At 48.2% G+C, this 25,033-nt stretch overlaps 1 protein-coding gene across 1 annotated transcript in view; it reads left to right on the top strand.

The window, feature by feature from the left end:
• The first annotated feature begins 5,698 nt into the window (after positions 1-5,698).
• The window catches only part of LCOR (ligand dependent nuclear receptor corepressor), a 58,682-nt gene continuing 39,347 nt past the window's right edge, over positions 5,699-25,033 (top strand). The window contains exon 1 of the mRNA XM_084526620.1: positions 5,699-5,841. Within this exon, the coding sequence (XP_084382746.1) occupies positions 5,745-5,841 (97 nt within the window). The 5' untranslated portion in view covers positions 5,699-5,744. The remainder of the gene's footprint in view (positions 5,842-25,033) is intronic.

Raw genomic sequence — 25,033 nt, 5'->3', positions numbered from 1 at the left:
TGCTGCACAGCAAATCCTGAATGCCTTGTCGAAGGTTAATTTTCCTTCCCATAGACTTGGTTAGACTTTCCAGACTGCAGCGTTCCCTCTTTGGCCCATGATCAATCACAGTCTCCTCTATGATTTCACATTAATTCCAGGTAAAAATAACAGCATCAAAACCAGATGCACACAAAAAACACCACACACACACCCCAATACCAAAAACCTTTTTACACTTTATTTTAGCGTAGGATCGAACGCACTCATCCGTGTGAGAGCCTCCCTGGAACGGGGCTGGGACAAGCATTGAGTCTTGGCTTGCGTTGTTTTACCCCTGTGATCCCCAGTTTGCTGCAGGGAACTATCCTGTCCTGGCGAGAAAACTGAGCAGACTGTGTCTCTCTCTCGTTACTCTAAATCATTTAACAAAGGCGGTACATTGGAGTTAAGCCAAGTCCCTCGGAACGAGGTATGTTTCTCCTTAACCTTCGGTGGGGTCTCATTTGTTGCTCCACTTGACAAGGCGTTGCCTGCGTTCGGTTCTGCTTGGCTGGGGGCTCCCCAGAGGACCGGGCCGCTTGCTTCTTCACTCAAAACCTTGTTTTCATGGTGTGGTAAATACGCTTTGCTGCTGACTGGCAGAGGGCTACAAAGCTGAATTTGTGCCTTTTTTTTTCCCACTGGTCCTCGTACTTGGGATTGGGTGCTACCTTCCTGAAGCTGAGGTTCCCACGTTTCCACCAGGCAGATTTCTTCCTCGCCTCTCGCTGCTTCCCAGAGCAGCTCTCGGCAGCAGGAGCTCTGATCCAGCTTCTCCTCGAGCTCACGAGGAGCTGCCCTAGCGAGGGCACACGACTCTCTGAAACCAGGGAAGCTGCATCACATCCAAGTGCTCTTTTTTGCCCTGCACCATCACCTGCTCTAAAGGCTTGGCTCCTGCCCCAGGACCCCATTGCTATCCTCAGGTGTGCATGCACTTGGCCGTGTGCTGCCTGTGCAGGTCTCGAGAGAAGTGTTTCGCTGGGAAATCCATTGATGTAAGAAGATAGATCGAGACTGCCTGTGCATATCTCACGTCGTTGCAGCTGGCCCGTTTCATTCAGAGGTGTGCTGCGCTGATGCAGAAGGTGCTACTTTCAGTACGGGGTTGCTGCGAGCCACGCAGCAGCCAGACTCTTGCAGAACAGCAACTTGCAGCCCAAACCCTTCGTCCATTTCTGTGTATTCATGCTGCAGGACCAGAGGGGCAGGCAGGTCAGGAAGGTGTGTGTTAAATCCTGTTCCCACTGAATCCCGTAATCACCTCGGAGTTTCATGGGGCCGTTTTTTATTTCTCCTTCCTCCCAGCACCTCTGGGGCTGTAAGAATACCAGGTGTGGTGGAGGGCCTGGTGAGAAGACAGGTTTCTGCTCTAATGCCTTTCTGCGTCTTTTCTGTTCCTATGGCAAAACGGATGTTGGAGAGACTTGCTGTAGCATCTGCCTTGGAAGTTTTACCTCGGAGATGCCAGGCCCTGCTCGGTGTTAAGTGAAATTGTCTGCAGCTCATTAACATCAAAGCATTTTCTCCACTGGTCTGGGCAGCTCAGTAGTAACCAGCAGATGAACCAGAGAACAGCTACGCTCTCCGCTAAGCTTTGCCTGCAAACGATTAACATCAAAGGGGAGCCACCATGAAACAGGGGGAAAACAACGCTCCTACTGCAGCGCGTCCCACGTCTGGTGAGCGGGGGGAGGCTGGAGCCCCAGCCCAGCTTGGGATTTTGTGCTGAGCCATCTGCAGGAGCAAGCAGAGGAAGGGCCGCTGGGACGGTGCACCGAAACCACCGTGCATCCACTTTGGCTGGAACAACGCTGTCCGGAGGTGTCTGGCAGCACGGTATGAGCTCTGGCGTATCCGACACCATCCAGCTAAATTTGGGATCAGGTGGGATCTGCCTGGTATGTTTGTGGCTGTTTTGCCACCTTGCCATCGCTTTGGCTGGCTGTCCCAAGGCCAGTCCCGCTGTTCTTCACGCCCTTCTCCATCCTTCTGAGCACAAAACTTTTGGCTAGCGATTCCAGATGTCGCTGCCTCTTTTTGAAGTGGACTTTTACCCTCTGTTTGCTTTTCCCCACAGGAGTCCTGTGGAATGAAGCCGTTTTTTAGGTTACAGGACCATTCCCTTCCTCTAGCTCTGTAGTTCATGCTTTCCTCATCCTCTTCCTCTTTGGCAGTGGGTTAGAAAACCAAACCGTCGGTATTTTTCACACTAGCAGCCTGTGATTAGCGCTGGGGAACAGCAGGGTTTTGAAAACAAATTCAACCTCTGACTCGCTTACCGAATGTTTGACCACAGCTCTAACGTGCCCCAGTAGCAGCTCAAATGCTTTTTGGTAAGTGCTGCACCAGCGCAGAACAGAAACCTGGGGCTATCTCTAAGAGTTTGCTGTCTAACCATTGCAATCCTTTCTTCCTAGACCCAAAAAAAAATAAAAATAAAAGAGAGAGACAGAGAACAAAACTGCGGCTCTCTATTAATAAAAGTTGGGGGTCAAGATTAGAGATACTATAACCGCAGAGAGATGTGATCAGCCAGCACACACTTCCTTCCTGCTAGCTCCGCCGTGGGAGTGCTCACCTCCAGCCACAGGCAGGGCAGCGAGCGAGCTGCAAGGCACAGCTGAAACGCTTAAAGCCACCGAGGTTCATGAGTCAAGGTCGGAGGCTGTGACTTCCAGGCGAGGTGCCCTCTCCAGAGGGCAGGCACGCTTTGTGAAATGTGTGTGTGATTTTGTTGGTGCTTGCTCAAAGCCCATCAGATGCAAGAGCCCAACCGTCACAGAAGGAGGAACTATGGAAATTTGGCTTGTCCACGCTAGGAAAGGGACATGGAGGCTGTGTGTGGAGGGCAGGGGAGAAAAGCCAGTCAGTAAAGAGCTCCTGCACTGTGCAGGTGGGATGGGGAACTGGCTGCTGGGGAAGGAAATGTGGGGCAGCCTTGGGAAAGGAGATGGTGGGAGTAAGAACCCAGACTCGCTCACAAGAAACCCATCTCTCAAGTGGAGATGGATAAATCTAAGACCAGCATCGTATGACCCAGCTGCCTGTCACAGCAGGGATGCGATCTGAGGGCAGAAGAAATGAGATAGTGACAGCTTGATGGCCAATGACCATGCTGCCAGCGAGCTCTCCGCCACCAGGTTTGTTTTGCAGGCATCAGAGCAAGAGAGAGCTGGTGAGGGAGACTTTGCAGGAAGGCTCTTGTGAAGAATGCAGCGGGCAGGCACTAAGCCTGGTGTATCTGGGCTGATAAGATGTGAGGCCAGCAGCTGTTGGCCTCTTTCACAGCTTCTCCAGGGCTACGGCTCCTTTCTGCTCGTTGGGAGGTCTCACCCTGAAACTCCTGTTGGATTTCCGCCAGGAACCACTGGCCAAGCACACTGGGATTGTGTCAGATAACCGCAGCCCTGTGCTGGCATTTTACAACACCCTCCTGCAGTCACGGCCCACACCACAACAGCCCCTGCCTGAAGCTCAGAGCCCCTGAATCGTGGCACAAACACTTCTCCGTCTCCACAGGAAACATCTCATCGGGGACATCACCCCGCTACCACATTTCCACACAGCCGGCTCTGACCCCTCTGCCTTTCCGAGTCCCTAATTGCATGCAGCTTGGCAAGGTCACGGGAGGGAGGGTAATGATGCCGGCGGTTGGGGTGGGGGAATGCAGGTCGTGACTCCCGGGTTTCATCTCTGGCCTTGCTGCTTACCCAACTGTATTTCTACTTGACAGCAGAGGAAGGAGAGCGTCTGCTGGGAAGTTGTGGTTACAAATCCCTCCCGCCTGCTTTACCCGTGTAACACAGGGGAGGTGTTTCCTCCAGTGTGAAAGGAGGGCAGGGTCTGGGCTGGGATATTTCACCTTTCCAAGCTCATGCCCTGAGCATGCAGGGAGCTGGTGCTGGTGTTTTCCTGCCATCAGGAGCCTGGCCGCGCAGTGCCACATGGCACCAAGCAGCTCTTTCCCTTCCCCTGGGCTCTACACTGCAGCCATGTGCCAGCAGAAATCGTGTTATTCCATCATCAGCCCTACAGGGCCCGCGGCCAGGCTGGGGGAGGTTTCTGGCTTGGGGTCTGAGGTGGAAGGGTGGACAGACACCGCTAAAATACAGGCGGTGGTTCTGGTGGACAGGCCTCTGCCCGTCGCAGGCAAGTGACATCTGCTGCTAGCCATGGCCACCAGTGGGCCTGGTGTCTGTAACTGCACCTCAGAGCAGGTGAGGAGATTTCGGCTATTGGCAGAAAAGTGTGTGGCTGCTGGGGATGGGATGTCCCCTCAGGGTGAGATGTCCCCTCAGGGGTGGGATGTCCCCTCAGGAAGCAGTCCTGTCATGGGTTAGATGTCCCCTCAGGGAACAGTAACTTCGCAGGGGTGAGTAACAGTAACTCTCAGGGGTGAGATGTCTCACCCCTCAGGGGCGTTATATCGCCCCAAAGAACAGAGACCCCTCAGGGCACAGAGACCCCTCAGGGGTGGGATGTCCTCTCAGGGGCAAGATGTCCCCTCTGGGAACAGTGAACCCTCAGGGGTGAAATGCCCCCACAGGGCACAGAGACCCCTCAGGGTGAGATGTTTCCACAGGGGTTGAGGTTTCTCCTCAGGGAGCAGACCTCTTGTGGGTGAGCTGTCCCCTCAAGGACCAGTGTCCCCTTAGGGCTGAGATGTCCCCTGAGGTTTGTGAGATGTCCCCTCAGAGAACACAGACCTCCAAGGGTGAGCTGTCCCCTCAGGGTGGGATGTCCCGTGGTGTGAGATGCTCCCTGAGGAAACACAGACCCCTCAGAGGTGGGATGTCCCCTAAGTGTGAGATGTCCCCTCAGGGGTGGGGTGCCCCCTCAGGATGAGCTGTCCCTTGAGGTGTGAGATGTCCCCTGGGGGCACACAGACCCCTCAGGGGTGGGATGTCCCCTAAGTGTGAGATGTACCCTGAGGAAACACGGACCCCTCAGGGTGCGATGTCCCCTTAGGGTGGGGTGCCCCCTCAGGGTGAGCTGTCCCTTGAGGTGTGAGATGTCCCCTGGGGGCACACAGACCCCTTAGTGGTGGGATGTCCCCTAAGTGTGAGATGTCCCTTGAGGGAACACAGACCCCTCAGGGTGCGATGTCCCCTTAGGGTGGGGTGCCCCCTCAGGGTGAGCTGTGCCCTGAGGTGTGAGATGTCCCCTGGGGGGTGAGATGTCCCCTGAGGGAACAGAGACCCCTCAGGGGTGGGGTGCCCCCTCAGGGTGAGCTGTCCCCTGAGGTGTCAGATGTCCCCTGGGGGCACACAGACCCCTTAGTGGTGGGATGTCCCCTAAGTGTGAGACGTCCCCTGAGGGAACAGAGACCCCTGAGGTGTGTGAGATGTCCCCTGAGGGCACAGAGACCCCCTCAGGTTGCAACGTCCCTTCAGCAGTGGTGTATCCCCCCACCTCCCGCCATGCGAGCGGGCAGCACTGCGCAGGCGCGCGGCGGCGGCGGCGGGGCGGCGGCGGGGCGGGACGCGGGGCGGGGCGGGGCGGGCGGCGCCTGCGTGGCGCGGCCCGGCGGGGCGGAGCGGGGAGGAGCGGGGCGGGGCGGGGCGGGGCGGGGCCGCGGTGGGCGTGGCTCGGCGCGGGCGCGCGGCCCTTCCTTCCCGTCCCTGCCCCCCCCCCCTCCTCTCCTCACACGGCCGTGCCCGCCGCCGCCGCCGCCGCCGCCCCCACCCCCAACCCCCGCCCCCGGCCCCGCCGCCCAGAAGATGGCGAGCCCGTGCGGGCGGCAGCAGTGCTCCATCGAGAGGCGCGGCGTCCGCCACCAGCTCGATTCGTGGCGACACAAGCTCATTCACTGTGTAGGTGAGGGACGGCGGCGCGACGGGGAGGCCGGGCCCGGGCCCTACGGAGCCGGTGGAGGCGGCGGGAGGGGAGAGAGAGGCTCCACCGGGGAGGCTCCGCGGCCTGCGGGACCGCCCCCCCCCCCCCTCCTCCCCTCCTCACCTCATCCCCTCCCGCCGCCGCCGCCGTGAGGCCCGGCCCGGGCCGTGCCCCGCCCTTTGTCGGCGGGGAGGGAGCGGGGCCGGGGGTCCTGCCCTTTTGTGCGGCCCCTGTCAGCGCCCGGCCCGGCCCGGCCCGGCCCGCGGCCCCTTCAAAACTTGCTCAGGGCCGGGCCTCGCCCGCCTGTCACCGCCCGGCCCCCCCCCAACCTCCCCCCACCCCCCCCAGGGCCCACCGTGAGGCGGCACCGAGCGGGTGGGGGGGGAAAGGGGGGGGTGAGGGGGTGGGGGGGGCACCGGGAAAGTTGTGGGTCGGAGGCTGGAAGGATGCGTGCTTCCCTTTTCCTTTATTTTGTATTTTATTTTATTATTTTTCTCCCTTTATTTACCATTTCCTCCCCCCCCCCTCTCCCCTCTCTCTCCTGTGCGCCTCTGTTGTTAGCAGGGCTCCCCGCCACCCGGGCGTTCGCCTTTATTTATTTTTCTAGAGGGGAAAAAAAAAAAAACAAAACCGAGGAGCCTGCCGACGGCCCCCCTGCGCTGCGCCAACTTTCTCCGTTCCAAACAAGAGCTCTCTCGCCCTTTTATTTTCTATTTTTTTTTCCTTTTTTCTTCCTCCCCAGCGAGAAGCCGAGGCCTTGCCCGCGGGTGGCAGGGCACCGGCGCTAGGCCGGGCATCCCGTAGGTGCAAGGTGGGTCTGACAACAGCCACGGCCCCACGGCCCCAGCCATCTCCCACGCCGTGCCTCTCCTCCCCTGGCCTCCCTCGACCCCAGCCCCGAGCCTGGTTTTATTTTTAAATATGTAAATACGGCCCTAAGCTGCCGGGGGCTGCTCGGCGTAGGTAATCGGGAATAACGCTCGCAGATTCACTTCAGTGCCTTGTGCGCGGAGTTAAACCTCTTATTGGCGGTTAGCTCAGCATCCCGGGTCGTTGTCGGGGATTGAGGACGCCGTTTTGGGTGGCAGCAGGAGTTGTGAGCACTGCTGGGTCCGCTCCTGGCCACAGCTAAGCGCGTTAGGGGGTGTGATGCAGATGTGTGCGAGGGATGCTGGTTAGCTCCAGGTGAATGCCAGCAATTAGCTGGTTTTGAGCAGAAAGCAATTCAAGGGCAATGCATTGCCGAGAAACGGCCCCTTCACATGAAGGCGCTGGCTTTTCTTTCCAACTGGTTGTCGATGTTTCTAGACCCAGTTTATGCGGTTTAATTCTGATTCTAGCTGCTAGCGTTGCTCTGTTAGCAGCGTCTTGTCGGCTTCCGTCTCTACGTGAGCTGGATTTATTTTAATTCTGTCTCCTTTTCACGTCTCCTCTTACCTTGCCTGCTGGGGATCACCTGTTCTAGTCCTTTCTGCCCTCCCTGCTTGCAGCGTGTCATCTCATCTTCCCTTCCGTCCCTGCTGCTTTGTGCTCGGGTCCTGGGATCCTCCAGCGCTGCTGTCCTGCTGCTCAGAGCCCAGCCACGAGGAGTGAAGGGGGAAAAAAATGACAGTTTCAGAGCTGCTGTTGGAGATCTCGGGCTGGAGTGAAACGCAAGAATTATTTGCTCATTAGGCTGCTATTTGGGAAAATCGTGGGTAGCTAGAGAAGTTTGTGTAACCTTCAGACTTGAGGAAAATGCTACGTTATTAAAGTTCTTAGCAACCCGAAGCGCTAGAACTTAAAACAAATACCCTCCCTCCATCGTTCGTACACACCCCGATCCACTCCCTAAAGCCATTTAAATAACCAGCTCCCGGGGGGTTGCTCTCTCCTCTATCCCTTCCTCCAAATTATTTGATATAATTTTTGTCTCTGAAGGATTTCACTCTGTGGAAGTCCCTCTGTGCCTGTGTGTTTAACAAAAGGTACCCTGAGAGCTGTTAAGCACAGAGTTGACCGGGATTTTTTGGAGGTAAAGTACAAAAACATTTTTAATAAAATGAAGTCCAAAGTTTAACAGTGCTATGAGACTTTTTATCTTGATGGCACTGTGTCGTAAATAGTTTCAACCTCAAATTGATCAGCTTTATGAGGTCTTGGGACCTGCCCTATTCCTAGTATGAATCTTGCATAAATTGTTAGGTCGTATAAGTGTGTTAATTGTTACCCATTTTTGTTTCTGAAATTTTTTCCCAGAATTATTGAAGGCTTATTGCACTAGTCCGGGATATCAGCAGGAATTATACTGTTATCTTAACTCCTTGCTCCAAATACCACTTTGTCTTAAGTGGCTTGATGGTGTTCCTGGAGGCTTGGAAGTCGAGCTGTTAAATGAGGGAACATTGTTTTTTGTGTCGTCTGTTTTTAGAGGTCTTAAGAATTTGTTCCTCTAAAAAATACTGAAAGGTAAATATGGGGAAGTAGAGTATGGGACAATTCCTGTTATGTCAGAAATACCTATTTGTATTTAGTTCTGACAGTAAACCTGAGGTGTGTGGGATTCTCTGTGTTAGCAGCATTCCCTGGAAAGTCCTGCTAATTGCACACAGTGCAGTAGTCAGAAAACATGAAGCCTGTGGTTTGAACTAGTGCATTTGGCAATAAAAATGGCTTAAGTAATTCACTTTTCCCTCTTGTTTCTGCAATAGGCTGGGCTGTGGCTTCATGACAGTTTGTCAAACTACGCTCGTGTTCCCAAGGGGAGCAAAACCACAGCAGGACTGCAGGACAGCCCTTGCCCACAGTGAGCCAATGCAGGGGAGCTGTGCCAGCAGAAATTGTCATCCTTTTGGGGGAAGTAGAAGCATTCTCTGCTAGTCTAGCTCTCTGCACTGGCTCGCTGTGGGGTCCAGCAAACACCCGTGCTAGCACACAGGAGAGGGCGAGAATGCATGGCTGATGGAAGGGTGAGTGAGAACGCAGCAGGAGATGCAGATCATCCTCAGCTGTCACGCAGTTGCATCTTTGGTTGTGCCAGCATGGTTTTTGTGGGAGGTAGCTCAGAAAGCTGATCTGGCTTAAACCTGTCCTCGCCATGCATTTCAAGCCCAGTTTTCCCTTTTCTTAAGGTGAGGGATGGGACAGCTGGTGAGGAACAAGTCCACAAACAGTTCTGCTGCTGCAGTGATGCAACGGAGGGAGCAACGTGCTGTGCCCAGAGGTGGAGGGAAGTGTGGTGAAGGGCTTCTCAGCTCTTCTCACAGCACAGCGTAGTGGGTTGTTGAACCACAGCGTAGGCAGCATAGGAGGGGTGAGCAGTGTCTCGATGCACCCATAGTACTTTGATTCTAGAGGCACGATTTGCTAGATGATAACTGTTTGATGCTGATACAAGTGCTCCCTGTGCCAATCTCAAGGGCTAGCATCTTTCTCAGTGGCCAAAAGCAGGTGCCTAGCGATGAATGTGGGTGGCTGTGGGTTTTTCGTAATACAATTTGTATGTATTTATTTCAACATTTGTCTATTCATCTCTCCCAGGCTTCAGTGACTCGCTGAGTTGGAAATGGTTAGCGAGATCAGATAAGAAATGGAGTTTAAAGGGAAGAGAGCCCACAGATCCCTGAAACTGCTTTTACGCAGGCAGTACTAGCATTGTGGTGCTGCGTGCTTACTAGACTGATAGTTTCAGGTGATCGCATGCGTTTCTACTAGCTGGTGATGCCTGGCCCGTTGTTAAATATTAGCAGCACTCTAAGAGACTCCCTGACTGAACCAGAACTTCTCCTGGGGGGAGGGAGAAAGGCAATGTATTAGTTCCCTTCAGCAGCGATCCTGATTTTGGGACAAAATGATCAGAAAGGGAAACCTGTAAAATCCACAACAGCTTTCCAACCCTGGGCTCTGTCAGTGTTTCATTCAGAGATTACTTCAGCTTATTTTGGCAGCCCAGAAGTAAAATCAGCTAAACAATTCCCATTTAGATATTTACTTGTTTCAAGCAATCACTGCTGGTGAAATCCCGTGACCCAGGTTCTTGATCCTTATGCTGATTTGTTGAATGGTGGTGGTCTTCCACGACTTCAGGTACTTAGGGCTAAAGTGTGGATTCCGTGGAAGAAATATGAGACAACAGGAAGTATTAGAAGTTAATATTAATCAAGAGAAGGTGTATAACAGGGAATAATTCTGAAATCTTTATTGCGTTTTCTTATCTTGATGATTACTTGGGTTAGTTCCAGCCTGTATTACAGCTGATATGAGTAAGCTGCTGCTTCCAAAATATGGAACAGTTAGCCACGTTATCTCATTGTTTTAGAAGCAGGCTTGAATCTCCAAGTCTTTAACATAGTTCTAGTTCAAAGGGCAGATCGTATTTCTTTGATCCAAAATAAGAAAGGTCATTCTAGCCCTGATGGTGATGGAAAACAGTAATAAAAAAACAAGTTAGCAGAAACTGGGCTGAAGTAAAAGTTTAAATATAGAGCTATTCTAAGCTGGTTTCTGTCCCCATGCCCCCAGTAAACGTGCAGGTGGTACTATTGGCCTTATCTCCTCCTGCATACAACGTAGATGCAGCTTGTGAGTTAAAGATCATCTCTCTTCAAGGTCCCTTCCAACCTGAGCGATTGAGGCGCTTTGTATTAATATAAATCTGTCGTACAGCAACTTGCTGGTAGCTAAAGGCTTGTTCGAGAAGATCTGGTCTAGACACATTTTTGTCTGTTGGCAGCACGAATGCAGGGAGGGAGAATTACCCTTTTATGACAGTTATGCCAGGAAAAAAAATTGAGGCAGCTGTCACTTAAAAATCTTTAGTTGTAAGGAATGAAATTTACAGCTTGATATTTAGCTTTACTTTAAATGTGCACGGAAGGGTGGTAGGCATCTGAAGAACAGTAGTAGAAGTTGAACTGCGGGGGACGCATCTAGATCTGTTTCAGATACCTCCGGTATTCTCCACAAATCCCTTGAAATCACTCGTTTCTCTGCTTGCAAATGGAGAGAACCCTGCTAGGGATGGGACCAACCGAACAAAAGCGTGCTCAACAACCTCGATCATCGCTGTGCGTTCTTCGGATGGGTGCGAGATGAAATGTTGGATTAGGCCAAATCACCGGGGTTGTTTGGCATTTCAATGCAAATCTATTTTAACTTGTACAAAGTAATAGCTGTTGCTGCAGGGTGGGAGGTTTCCTTCTTGGGACGCTACACTTCCTGCAGGCTGAACGTTTTTTTGACTTAATTTTTAACTAAGAGCTGACGACGTTAGAGTTCATCCACTTTTCATAGCACTCAAAATGAATTACAATAATCCAGGCTGCGCGTGCAGCAAATAGTCCAAATCCATGTAGGTAAAGGCTCTGTAGAATTTGTATATGAATACGTAGATGGATTCTACAGATCTCCAATTTTGAGGTGATGGCACCATTTAAAAACAGTACCTGTAGGGCTTCTTAATTTCTCCAAGCCGTTTTTGGCAGTTTGTGCCATATATTGCTGTTAATGTAAATACCGTTAGGTACAGAAATACAACAAGTGCACTTTAATTAAGGATGGATGGTACAAAATCCCTGCTCTTGTGCTCAGTTGTCTAAATCCTTATTGCACAGTACTTAAATGTCTTAATGCTCTGCCATCTTAGGCTGTCTACTTTCAGGCAAGTCCTGTCATGTGGTTTTTGTCTGAGAACTTGTGTTCTTCAGTGGCTAGTGTAAAATACCAAAGAGAAAACTTACTAAAGGTCAGTTTAGGCAAAGGTCTAGAAAGGCAAACATTTAACAGGGTTAAGGAGGGGTAGCCGTCTCATTCTGGTTTGGCGTGGCTAGGACACGGCTGCAGTGTTTTATATGGGACTTTCCAATTCTCCACCTCACCCTACTGTGCATTCATGTTCCCAGGTGGAATATGAAGCCTTGGTTCTACAAGGTTACTTGATGGCTCCTCCTAATTCTCTGATGAATACAAGGACTTCAGGATTTTCTGAGAATGAGGTTGGATGGGAAGGTCAGGGCCAATCTAGGTTCTGCCCCTTGCTGGAAGGGCTGGCAGTGGTTGTTTTCCTAAAATGGACAGAAAACTCTGCAAAAGCAGCAAGTCTTCTGGTGGCACGTGGTATCTTGAATCCTCATCCAGGCATGAGGTGAGCAGAGGAGCTCATCTGAAGCATCGGATGGAATCGCATCCATGGGCTGAAGGGAAGCGGAGCAGAGAACAGGATGGCCTCTTCCAGCACCAGTGAGGTTTTTGATTTTCATCTTCTGTCTTGTAACTGCAGTACAGGTAGTGGTTATGGCTGACAGCAGTGCTGTCTGCGCTGGCTTAAATAGTCCCCTCTGTGCCCACACAGCTTGTGTGGCTGTCTGGTGAATTTGTGCCCTGCCTAGACCTGGCTGGAAAGCAATCGGTTGTTTTTTTCCCCCTACAACATGTACAGGGGATGGAGAGGTGGAGAATGAAGAGCTGAGGCTGTTTGACTGGTGTTGTCACACACGTATGCATTTCTGCTGCCTTTCAGTGAGTAGCTGCTAACTTCTACATGCATTGTGTGTGCCTACAGGAGCAGAAAACCTGCTTCATGCATGTTTCTTCGAAGTCCTGTGGGTTACAGGATACATCCATGTGGCCTCAGCTTCTTTTGGGGGAAAAAAGAGAGCTTCAGCTTCTTTCCTTTTCTCTTGAAGAAGGATGTGCTGTTCTCATGGTTTTTGTTGTTGTTGTTTCTTTGCCTTCAAAGCACTTACCTTTTAGCTCAGATTTAGTCTATCTTCCGTGCTGTGTAGTAGTGGCATGTTCCCTTTCATGGCGAGTTGACAGAAATTCAGCTCTCGAAGCTGAGTGGGGGATTTAAGTTACACATCAGGGATGAAGTGGAGGTTATGGTGTTTCAACATTTCTGCAGGACATCACTTCCTCTGTAGTAAAATTGCTATTAGACGATGTCTCCATTTAATTTATCCACTCTCACAGAGAAGAGAAAAGATGGTACTCCTGTTGCATTTTCTCGAAGCAGCAGCAAAGTGGCTGCACAGGGAAGACTTGCAGGGAGACAAAGGATGCTCCTTATGCCCTGAGGACCATGATATTTTATGGGAGGGAGAAGAGGGGGAGAAAAGAGGACTGGACAAGAGCCTAGTATTCATTAACAAAGGAAGCTTTCAGAAGCTGAATCCAGCAGCGTGGAAAGACATCAGAGGCCACCAGGCAATCTTAACTCTTGAGTTGAGTTTACTAATGAAAAATTTCCTGGTTCTCTTTGAACATTTTTTTTTTTAATGTCTTAGTATGGGCATCTTGATATCTAGCTGGAGGATTGCAAAGGTCAGTGTGTCACAAGTGGCCTGTCTCCCACCTCAGCTGCTGTTGGGGCAGGCTGGCAGTGCTCTTGTTTCGGAAGTGGAGTAACTGACAGGGTAGGAAGAGGAACAGGTAGTCCGGCTACACAGTTCTTCACTTCTTGATTTCTCTTTGGCTATATTAACAAAGGGATGTGAAAGTTTCACCCCTCAGCCTGCAATTCCTTGCAATGCTCCCCCCAGGCCAGCACAGCGCACTGATGCTCCTCTCCCTGCTCTCCTCAGCACGCCGTGGTGTTGGGGCCGATCACGTGCAGCAGCCTCTTGTTGGCTGTTGTACAGGGAACTGCTTAAAACTTTGTCATGGGACAGCCTCAGGTTAGTCAGAGCAACGTGCTGGTACGCTTCAGCCAGGGGGGCTCGTGGCCAGAAGAGCCCTTTCCTAGCCTGTGCCTTGTGTCCTGTGGACTTGGGCTTCTTAAATATATTGGGATACACAGAACGGGTTGTGATTAGACCTTCCTAGCTTTGTTTAAATGCTCACAGCAGAGTGACTTTGCCTCAGATTTTGCCCTTCTCTTAGTGCACTCATTTATTTGGTAGTTATCTTGTCACTTTCCTGAACGAGCTGGAGGTAGGTGAGACAGCAGACATTGCCTCAAGTTGGGTTGTCTTCTGGGTCAGGATTCATAATGATGGCAAAAGCGATGAAAGCAGCTTTCTAGGCGATGCTTCATCCTGATCTCTTGGTGCATTTCTGAAAATGTGCCATCGTCTCCTTTGTGTGAAGAAGTTTTTGCGGAGGTGGACACCTAATAACTTCCATTTTATTCTGCAAAATCAAGAGAACAGAAGTGCATGGGAATAATTTCCCTTTTTGACCTAAGGAAATCTTAAAATCAATCTTCTTAAAGCAGTGAATCCATGTACAGCCTGTAGAAAAGGAGGGATGTAGCTACCTTATCCCTTGTTTCTTGTATAGTATTTTAAATTCATTAGGAGAACTTGAGTATGAGATTGAGGCAGCAAGGACAACTTCTTTTAGAAAAAGCATCCACAGTTTTCTCTGGATGATAGTTTCTCAATCTAATTGACCTCACCGTGCAGCAAGTGAAGTGCCCCTTGCTGGCTCTAGGAGCCCTTTGGAGAAGTTGTGCTCGTGTCGAGCTGCAAGGGAAACGTTTCACTGACCTCGGTGGCTGTCATTCATCTACGTTCATCTGTAGCTTACTGTCTTTCAGAATATTACAAGACCGACTGAAGAACTCCCAAGTGCAGAGGGAAGAACTAAGCGTGAAATGTTGGCTGTGTGCGGGTTTAGACGAGTATCTGTGCTTCAGGATGCGTTGTGTAGGACCTGTTCTGAGCCTTTGTGAAAACGAAGTGTCAAAGTCTTTTGGGGGTGGGGAGGTAACTTTTTTCCTGAAAATGTTTCCCGTGAATATGTAGGTTATTGTGACTTGGGGGACAAAATTACAGCAAGTGTAATAGGAAGTTATTTTTTCTGACTAAATGCTTACCTATTGTCTGCACACTTTTTTCCTTACGCTTTCCTGCCTTCGTTATGCACTCACACAATGTAATAAAACTGAAATCTTCTGGAACTGCACGGTGAGATGCTCTGAGAACCCAGTTCTTGTATCTTACAGTATTTCTGAGAACTTTTCACATGAACTGTGCACTCGGTTTTGCCTCTGCAGTTTTCCGTGAGCGATGTGCAGTGAGTTGGGAGCGGATGACTTCAGTGTGCGGTTGAGACAGGCCAGGCTGAGGTCCATTTTGGGTATGCACACTTGAATTTGACAGGAATGCTGTGTTTATCTCTTGAACAAGCCTGAACTGTTGAGAGAGAAACTTTGTTTTACCAGGGCTCTCTTAGATCAGTGATTTTTTTTATTTTATTTTTTGTTTTTTTTTCCAACCTGGAGTTGGCAAGAAACAACGGTGGAAAAACAAGCCTATTGCCAGGAGTTTAAATTGCGTGGGGTCTTTACGCTTTTCAGGAGCCCACAGTTAGAAAATTACTGCTCTAAATGATTTGTAAACAAAGGCTGTTTTCTTTTCCAAAGTGGCTGTAGGTGTTAAGGAGTACAAGATGATATTTAGACAGCTATTAGATAAGGATTGGATTTTTCTTTTCCCTTCTCTTTTCATACCTACCTACTTAAGAGTATATTTTTATTTAAAAAAAAAAAAAAAAAAAGATACTGCAGAAGAGACTAGCCCTGGGAGGCTTCAGCTTGAAAGCTAATTTCTGGAAAAAGGTTCAAATGGCATCAAGTAAGTCTGTTCTAAGTGCCTCACTCCCTGCATTCAGGTCTCTTTTTTTTCTCTTCAAGAACCTTGCCGTGAAGGCCAAACACCTGCTACCAAGTTTGTGTTGGATCTGAAGATTTCCTTACCACTCCCCTGAGGTTGTGAAGGGAACCTTGAGTACGTGGTTATCAGCATGAACTGATGTCAGTGCCGAGCGCTGGCACATACCCTGAAACAACAGATTGATGCCCTCAAGACCAGAAAGGCAATCCATTTTATTTATTTTAATGACTAAAAGATGATCCAGGTATGGGAAGGACAGTAGGCAGTGATAGTCCCTTGGTACATCGCTCTTCTGGGCGTCAGAGCCCAGGTAACACTCGTCCCAGCCACTCTTGTAGCTCGCTCTGTTTTACTAGAACCGAAGCAGAGATCACAGACTGAGTGCAATCGCAGTACAAAATTGAATATAGAGTTCAGAGGTTACTCTGCTCCGCAAGTTACTCAGTTTCAAATTAGATTAAAAATTGACTTCATAAGTTAAAGATGTTGCAGACCTGTAGTCCACTTTGCTACGGAGGCTGCGCTCCTTGGCTGTAGCAAACAGATTGGTTCTTGTTCCTAAATCAGCTGCTGGCCTGTGACTCATCTTGAATTCAGATCTTCCTGCTGTTTGTACTTTGAACTGAATTCTCTGCTCCAAATAAGAAGAACGCAGAGGGCTTCACGTTTTCTCAACCCCTGGTAGCCCAGGGACTACTGGGATGGGAGATGCCTTATGCAGCTTATACGTGATGGGAGATGGTGGAGGGGAAGGCATGTGGGGAGAAGTCAATCACAGCTTTGTTGGTCTATACTTACTGGCATGTTGATGAACTTTAGCAGCTAAATGCACTTGTGATGACACCTCACAAACTTCAGAAAGTAAGCAGTTATATTTGGAAACTTTTCATTTGGGTTCTTCAGGACTGAAACGGCTAAACCTACTTTGAAAAACAATGTGAAGATGCTCCCTCCCAAGAAATGAGCCTCTCCCGATTATTGTGCTCTTGGGCATTTCAGCATCCTAACCCTAAAACCCGCTTGAGATCCTTTCCTGTCTGTCCTTCACCTCGTAACTGAACCATGGAGGGCTTTGTCTGGCTGGGAGGAATGAGGAATGGTTTTCCATGCTCTGTCTGGGGGAAGAAAGGAGGGATGTCTCCTGATCTCATCTTTGAAGCAGACAGGTCTTGGCTCTGAGCTTGCCATGGTGCTGCCTCGAAGGCTTTTCGTGGCTCTGTCCACAAGCAGCGCACAGAGCTAATTTCGGAGCTGGTTTGTACTGGCAGGCTCACAGTCGTGTGTTGGAATTTATAGCATAGTTTGGAGAGTCTTTCTTTTAAAAATAACAGCTCTCACTCCGAACAGCGTGGTTTGCCACCCGTGGTTCTGGCTCTGCTTGCCATCTGGGTCCCAAAGGCAGGTTAGTGAAGCCCAGGCATTAGCGAGGGGCCTGGGCTAGGCTGGGCTGGGTGCCTGGGACCCCACGGTGCCTGGGGCAGTCCCTGTGGGCGATGCCTGGTGATCTTCAGGAGCAGCCCGTGGCTCAGTGCAGCAGATCTTCCGCTTCCAGTGGCCTCACCGAAGTCGTAAGCTTGCTGTCGTTTTTGGAGAGAACATGCCGAATGCTTGTCTGCAGACTTGGAATCTCCTTGGTGATGCATTCTGCTGCTCAGGTGGCTCCTCCCCGTTGGCTCAGCCTGAGGGGAGGTGGACAGCCAGCTGAATGTGAGATAACGGGACACTGGAGCCTTGAAACAGCCCCGAGCCTTTCCTCTAGGAGCCGGTGAAGGAAGGTGAATAGCTCTCTAAAACCAGGTCTCTTTCCGAAGTCCAGGTTTAGCATAAAGCTAAAGCTTTGCAAAGAATGCTTTTTAGAAAAGGAGAAGATACAGTGTAATAGCTGTATAATTACTCGCCTCGCTTGAATCCCCCGAGGGAATGTAAAGGTGTCTCTAAAACAAGGAGACCAAAGGATTTTGTTGTTCTGCTTCTGGACTAAGTGGGCTGTCAGCACCATACTGAGTGGCATAGCTAGTTAGCTGAGAGGTGTTTCTGCGAAACCCAGAGACGAGAAAAAAGGCAAGGCCAACCAGAGCAACAAAATAGATTTTGCTGAAAAATAAAGCTTTAAATAGATGTTTTTAGCAGTGTGGTTTTTTTTTTTTTTTCATTCTTTTTCCTTGTGGGATGGGGCTAAACATAACCAAACTTCAAGGTTGCCTGAGGGGCGGTCGTGGATATTTCATTGTGAAGTACTGAACTCCGATAGCCTTCCAGATAAATCTTAAAGCATTTTTGAGAGAGAGACAAAATAGTTCACACTCTAGATGCAAAACAGTTTCAGGTAAGCAACTGCTGTCTTCCCATGAGGGGTAAGGGAGTAAGTCCTTCTGAAGCTGCTGCTTATTAAATTTTTAGCATAAAATTTGGGGGACAGAGTTTAGGGAAAGACTGGTGAGGGAAGGTAGACAGGTCCTGTGGTGTATTTGTGGTGTTGTTGCTGTTTGGTTGGTTTGTTTTAGCGTACAAAGCACTAGAAATAACCTGGGCAAAAGCTGTTGTAAAAGTATGCGGTCCTAACCCTTAAGTCATGAACTGAAGAGGTTTGCCTAGACAACATGCATCAGAGAACCCTTTTTTTTTTTTCAGGAAACCTGCATCAGCAAATAAGCCTCAACATCACTTGATAGAACCCACTGTTGGCTTTTGTGCTGTGAGTTGTTATTTTTCCAGAATGAAGTTAAACATCAGGTTATCCAATTTTTAACTGTATTGCATCACAGCAATTTAAGCAATTCGGTAGTGAGACAGATTTCTGAAAAGACATGAAATTATTCTGTGTAAAATCGTTGTTGTAGTGGAAAAAAGAATCAGAATTTACTGATTCAAACTGGTGTATCCTAAACGTAATGTCTAATGTGTGTAGAAGGTGCTACAAGAAGAATTGGTACAACTTTTTTTTCCTCTCCTTTTAATGACGGGAGAGGGACCTGAGTCATCCTGCACTACACTGCAATAATGCATTTCGGCGTGATTTTAAAGAAACTGCGAGTCCACCTACAGCCTTTGCTGAGCTGTGAAAATGTGCATTGCGTTCATCGTAGCTCCAGGTTTGGGTAGTAGCTCGGATGCTAATCTCTGACAAACCCCAATTTTACGTTATTTAAGCAGTATGGGAGCTCACAGATGTTTAACACTGCCCAGTACAGAAAATCCTTCAGGAAAGGCCTTTGTTCTACCACAGGGAAATAGGATGTAGTCAGGAGAAGTGGATTTTCACGAAAAACCCCAGCTCCCGGTTACGGAGCAGTTCTTATCCTGGTGTAAACTGGAGGTGCTGCAGCGAGGCTCCCCCTCTCCGTGCCGGTGCCCTCGCGCTGTGCGGGGTTTGTTGGCTGGTCCCCGACCCATCTCCTCGTGTTGCCGTGCAAATGCAAAGCGAGCGAGCATCTGGGGGGTGGAGGGGATGAGTGGGATCAACCCTGTCAGTGGAGAGGTGGATTTGTCACGGATTAAAGTGCCAGGTAATCAGTAATCGTAGCTTCAAAACACTGAGGACGTGCTGCGGGGTGGGGTTCCTCCTAACAGTAACCTTCAGTTAGCAGTAATCCGTCCTCTAGTAACTTCAGAGAAGCGAGTTGTGGAATTTTGAGTAGTCTTGCTCTGCTTCTCATGGTCAGCAGCTTACACAACGTATTTTGTGCACATTTATTTTGCTGCTGTTGTTTTCTTGTTTTTTGTTCCCTCCTCTAAAGCACTTGAATTAGGCAAGCCTGGTTCTGCTCTTGATGCTGCCTTGCTGGTGAGCGTACCTTGAGCTGCACTATGTCTCCAGTGAGTAGATAAATCTTTTATCCGGTGCGTTAATTTTAATACAATTAACAGAAAATTACAGATAAACTGACATTATAATGGAGACATTAGAATCATCATTAGTTGCTGTCAACAGGAGGTGCCTTCTAGAGATCAAACCAGCTGAATTTTCACTGTGTATGCCCTTATAGGGGCTCATAGCAGCCTGAAACGAGAAATTCCTACAGAATAATGGTAATCTTGACTCTAACCCAAAAGGAGGGGAATTAACATGCTTTTAATGTTAGCTGAAAGGGAGGGGTTTTGCTTACCTGTTTGGGTGATTAGCATATTTAGGTTTTATGGAAATAGCAACAGACACTGCCAGGACATAAACCTTTAGGTTGGTGATCTAAGTTGGAGAGATGGATTGGTGCAGAATCAGGCTCTTTAGGGTCAGTGTCCTCCCCAGACTGCAAGGATGGTAGATCTCTAACCATGGAAGCCTCCTGAGGGTAGTTCCAATACAGGTGGACCCCGCGTTACACCAGGCTGCTGAGCATCATTCTTGTTATAGTTCCATATCTTCCTTTTTCCCTGAAAAACAGCCCCAGCCTCAGAGGATGCTTGGGCTGAACACAAAGTGTCGGAGTCAGGCAGGTTTGGACTGGGCTTTGTGTGGTCAGCCAGCCAGGATGCATGGTCATCAGGGCTCCTGCTGCAGGGATTTGGCATTTCCACAGCATTTAGGGCTTTGGTTCCAAACAGGAGTAAACTACTGGGATATTTTAACCCTGAACAGCTGTTTTTATGTGAGGTGAACCTGCAGAGGTTTGCTTTCCTTTTTTAAAGGGGAGGGATCACTCGTCCTTATGCAGTCTCCTCAACCTGCACAAGCAGAGCTGAGGTGGTACAGAGATGGTAAGGAGGGGTGGGGCAGGGCTGTGAAGCCTGCTGTTACTGCTGAAAGGATGCTCAAGAGGCTGTGCTTTGAATCCAGAGGCTTGACTGGAGGTTGCCTCCATGAGCTTTATCTCCTGCTGGCACTGACCCCTTCAAAAGGGACATCAGAGGTGCTTTGCCCATGCCCCCGTGTGCAAAAGAAAAGATTTTTGTCACGTCCAAAGCCTTGCATCTTCCTGAAATGCTGAGTTCTTCCACGTGGTTCTCAGATCTGTGCTGGCTCTACGACTTCAGCTACTTAAAGGCAGTGCTGTAACGTTTTAAAAAGCTGCGTTTCATCTGGGGTTGGCTCGAGGGATGCCTGGGAACGTGCTGTGGGAAACTCGGCTGAAACACGCAGGACTGACCAGTCTGTCAAAGATGAGAAAAACTGGTAGGGATCGGTTCTTTGTTCTTGCCAGCACACCACAAGCAGAAGGTGTAGGGTGCCACAGGGTGACTTCTTTCAGAAATCCCTTAGCTCAGCAGTTGTCAGGAGGAGGAAGGAGAAAACCTGCACCTCCTGTTTGCTGTGGTGATGTGCAAACTGAAGTGCAGGCCTCCGTGCTAGAGCTTGTGCTAAGTTGCAGCAGCATCACGGGCAGAAATAGGCATCTATTAAAAGTTTTTTTTGTTCTTTTATGGTGGTGTTTTTTTCCCTTCCTTTCCACTTTGGATCCGTGGACTGCCCTGTGTATAAAGCACACGGCCTCTTCTCCGAAGCCTTGTTACTGAGGGTTACAAATCCTGCAAAATTAGCCTGTTCTGTTTACTTGGGAATGAAGTGGAATGAATGTTTCATACTTTGTGCCTGGAAGCGTTTCTGAAGAGCAGAGGCTCGATAATCCTCAAAGACGCACGCTGGTTACTTAAATTGCTGCATTTGAACTTCTGGGGCGTGGGGGAGAGGGAAATCTCTTGCAGGCTTGCTGAAGGCAGAGGCAGTTGTTTCCTCCTCCCGCTTGCTCCTCCAGCTGGATGGTGCAGCCAGCTCCCAGCAGATGAGTGGATGTCATTACTCTCAGAAAAGTAACTTTAAGGCAGAAGTGAAGGGTTTTTATTCTCTCTTTGCGAGGAGTTGAACTAGCTGTTTAGGTTTCTTTTCTCAGGGACCACATGAATAAATGGGAACAATACAAGGTTGAGTTGCACCTGTAAAAATGGATTCATTTTGTTAGCTTCCTCCTGTTTCTGCACAAAGCCACGAGCAGCAGAAGTACTGGAAGAACCTGCTGCGTAGGCTTATGCTAACCGTATGTTAACTTTGCTTAAAAAAAAATTAAACCCTACCTCCTGCAGAACTTGATTTGCCATTGAGAAGAGCTTTCTACTTGCTGGGAGTGAAGGGGAATTTTTCAGTCCCTGGCAATTGTGCAAGGAAATGGCTATTGTTACTGACTCAAAGACTGTAGAAAGAACTTTAATTTCCCTGCTCTGTTTGATGCCTCTGCAACTCCGAACTGTTTTTCAATGCAAATACTCAGCTGACTGTCCGCTGTTGCTGTTCCTGGGTTTCTCTCATTTTACTCTTTCTTCCCCTGTCCCCCATGTTTCCTCTCCATTGCGTGTTTGAAGTTATTTTACATGAGACGTGTATGTTTCAAAACTAACTTTGTTTTCTCTTTAGGTCATTGACATATTTGTCTTCACTAATGTTTGCAACGTCTCCGAACGTAGTATCCTCTGTGAATTGACTAACATGCTGTTTACCCTTTCTTCCAGATCCAGTTTCTGATCCTACTTCCACATTTGGGAGTATGCAAGGGACAAACACATCTCTTTGCGTAGCTTGACTGGATATCCCAAGACTAGGATGTTAGTATATTTAAACAATTTTTTGCATTAAAATGTTGCCAGTATCTTAATTGCACATAGATTATTTTTTGAAATGTAATTAGCTTTATTGGCATTATGCATATTCAGAAGCCTGCTGGTAGAGAGGGTTTTTCTACAGCCTGACTAGTGCTTATTGATGACTTCAGAATGGGTGCAGGAGTAGGAAAAATTTCAGGGTTGCTTTCTAAACGAGCCAGGGTTATTTAGTGTTAGAGCATTAGCATTCATTCTTGAAAATCTTGGCTCTTTGTCTAATAAGATTAACTGTAGGTTAATCCAAGAACATATAAAATCTTTAGACTGTGTTCAGGATATTTATGAAAGACTGCTTCAGACTTCTGACTGAATGAATATAAGCCTAGGAGAGATTTTTAAATACTTGAAATAGCCAAATATCTGTAGAAATATTTGCATTAAATGTAAAATATTGTACGCTGATTTATTTATCTTTTAATCCTTGCATCACAGGTTACATTATTCTGGTACTCGTAAGGAAGCAGTTGTCTAGAAGAGTAAAACCCTATGCTAAGCTATTTTTGCAGAAATCGTAGTGCAGCTTCCTTTAAAATGTGTTTTGTGATTGTATAGTTACTGCAAAATATACTGCATGCTTGCTGGTATGTAAGCAATTGTCTGGGGGTAATTACCAGTTTGATGATAAAGAAGTCAGCATTAAACCAACCTGCTATCTTAAAAATATGTATTTTTGACTTGATCACCTCTTGGAGTGTCTCATGTATTCAAGTATGACTATTTAATTGAATTATTGATTGAAACGCTACTATAAGCAACTCTTTAAGTTGTCGAAGTGCATTGGGTGCTGATGGCAGTGTTTGTTGTGCAGCTGTGGATTCCTCAGGTTCCCCTGCAGCCTTTAGTTCTCCCACGTGCTTCCAGTCTTGTCCCCTTTTAAACGAAAGGACCCTTCCCCTCTTCATGTGCCTCGAATTCCCACCATTACAGCTCTTACCAATCTTCCTGGCTAGCATTTTAAAATAACTGCTTACAGCTTCCGTGCTTAGGTTTTCACTTCTGTTGCCCGGCTCCGTGTGTGGGTAATGAACTTAGGCAAGGCTGCAGTTGTTTGGCGGAGCTGCTGCTGGCAGATGTTCTCGGAAGACCTTGTGCTTGGGAAGTGCAGTGTTTTGTAAGGCTTACTCTGGTGTCTTGTTGTCTTTTAGTGGTTAGTTCCTTTGCTCACCCTTCCGGTGTTATTCCTGTGGTTTTAGAGAAAAGCAAGTTTGTTACGTTTGCTTACAGGCTTCTCAAGGGAATTTGAGCTTCATTGAGTGCTATTGATTATTTAAATCTTACAAAATCTGCAGAAGCTCAACGTGTTCCAGAAGTCTGATTTTTCCTTGAGCATGGGGATATTTCTGGTATCAAAGAATGCTTTAAAAAAATGTCAGCTCTATCCGAAATAACCTTCGGAGGATGGAAGGCATAAGACTGACAGCAGTGGAGAGTAAGCTGCTTACATGAAATCGTTATTCAGGTTTCTTGCACGTTGGCCATTTGTTGTTCACTCCTAGTGCTGTACTTTGTTTGTTACATGTGTGTGATGCTCCTCCCTTAAACAAAACTCGTGTATGAAGAACTCTGGATGAAGGAAGGACCCAAAGGGAAGGTAGCTGCAAAGTGTCAGCCTGCTTTGTAGCTCTGAGCATCTGGTGGTGCTGCTCCAGGCTCAGCCCTTTAGAACCAGATGATTTGCATGTAACCCGCAGAAGCACAGTTTGTTTCAAATTCCTTTGCTGTTTATACAGTTGTACTGCTGGCAATTCCTAGCCATGGATTAGGAAATCCATTTATGAGATTCTTTTCTGAAAAGACTGTTGAGAAGTTACAAAAAGAGCTGCTTTGGATATAATACAAGTGGACGGTGACCCTGATCTTAAAAGCTGAAGCTTTTCTAGCAAAGCAGCACTCAAACCTGTGAAGTGCTTCTGTTGTTTCTTCATATAGAAGTTGTTAGTGGTGTTTCTGTCTCCATTGAATTCAGCAATACAACGTGGTGTGGAATGCCAGGCTGGAGAAGCTTTGTGTGTAGATTACCTGGAAAATTGAATTCAGGTTTTGAACAAAGGATCTGTGGTAGGCAGTTTCTTAGAAGGCTGAGTGTTTTCTCTGACTTCTTTCTTGCCACCAAAGAATCAGTTTTAGATCTGCTGAACATCCTGAACAGGGACCTTATTTTTGAACAGACCCGAGGCAGTGACTGGTCTGCAAAGACCTCTTTATTGACATACCGACTGTAAAACTGGAACAAAGCTCTGTTTGAGATGGCTGACCTGCAGATGTTTGTCTCTGTAACAGTTTGTTGTTCTTGAACAGAAACCCGTGATTTTATTAAACATATTCAGAGGTTCTGCTGTAATTCGGTGACACTAAGAAAGTTAGTGCACGGAAAGTGCAGGACTGCTGTTTTCTCTCAGTTCAGATCACACACGTTGCTTTCAAGCAACCAACTTCAAGTAGAAGGAAAAGTAAATTTGTGAGGGGGACAGTATTATGGCTTCAAGCCAAATGCAGTGGATGATGTTTGACTTCCTGAATTAGACTGATAATGTATTGGAGCAAAGGAGAAGGTGAAGACTCAGCAGTGTCAAAAAGCTGCACAGAACTGCTTGGTTTGGGCAGGACTTAAAGATTATAGGAGGAGCTGAAATTACTGTGTATATATAATTTGGTTAAGAGCAATTTAAGCTGTTAAAAAGTCCGTAGACACTAAATTCACTGTAGTTACCAGGAAAAGATGTTTAGACCTAATAGTGATACCCTGCGTTGCTGTCATAGATGATGTTGTCTGTCCTATTCTGCATCCACCCTAATCCCAAGACTTTTGGTTTTGAATATGTCTTTCAGAGTAGATCTTATGATCAGAATGCCTTCTGAGTTCTGATCCAGTACCAACTTCAGATGCCTGCCTCCAATCTCAATAAGGGAAAGACACGCTGAGAGTAAAGTCAGATAGAGGTCTTGATTTCAGCAACGTTGGTGTCTGTGCTGTCCTTAGTCCTGCCACTTGT

The sequence above is a fragment of the Aythya ferina genome (genome assembly GCF_964211825.1).
Source record: "Aythya ferina genome assembly, chromosome: 7".
NCBI classification, from domain to species: Eukaryota; Metazoa; Chordata; class Aves; order Anseriformes; family Anatidae; genus Aythya; species Aythya ferina.
Note: the sequence above shows the minus strand (reverse complement) of the source record. Positions and strands in the feature narration are given on the sequence as shown.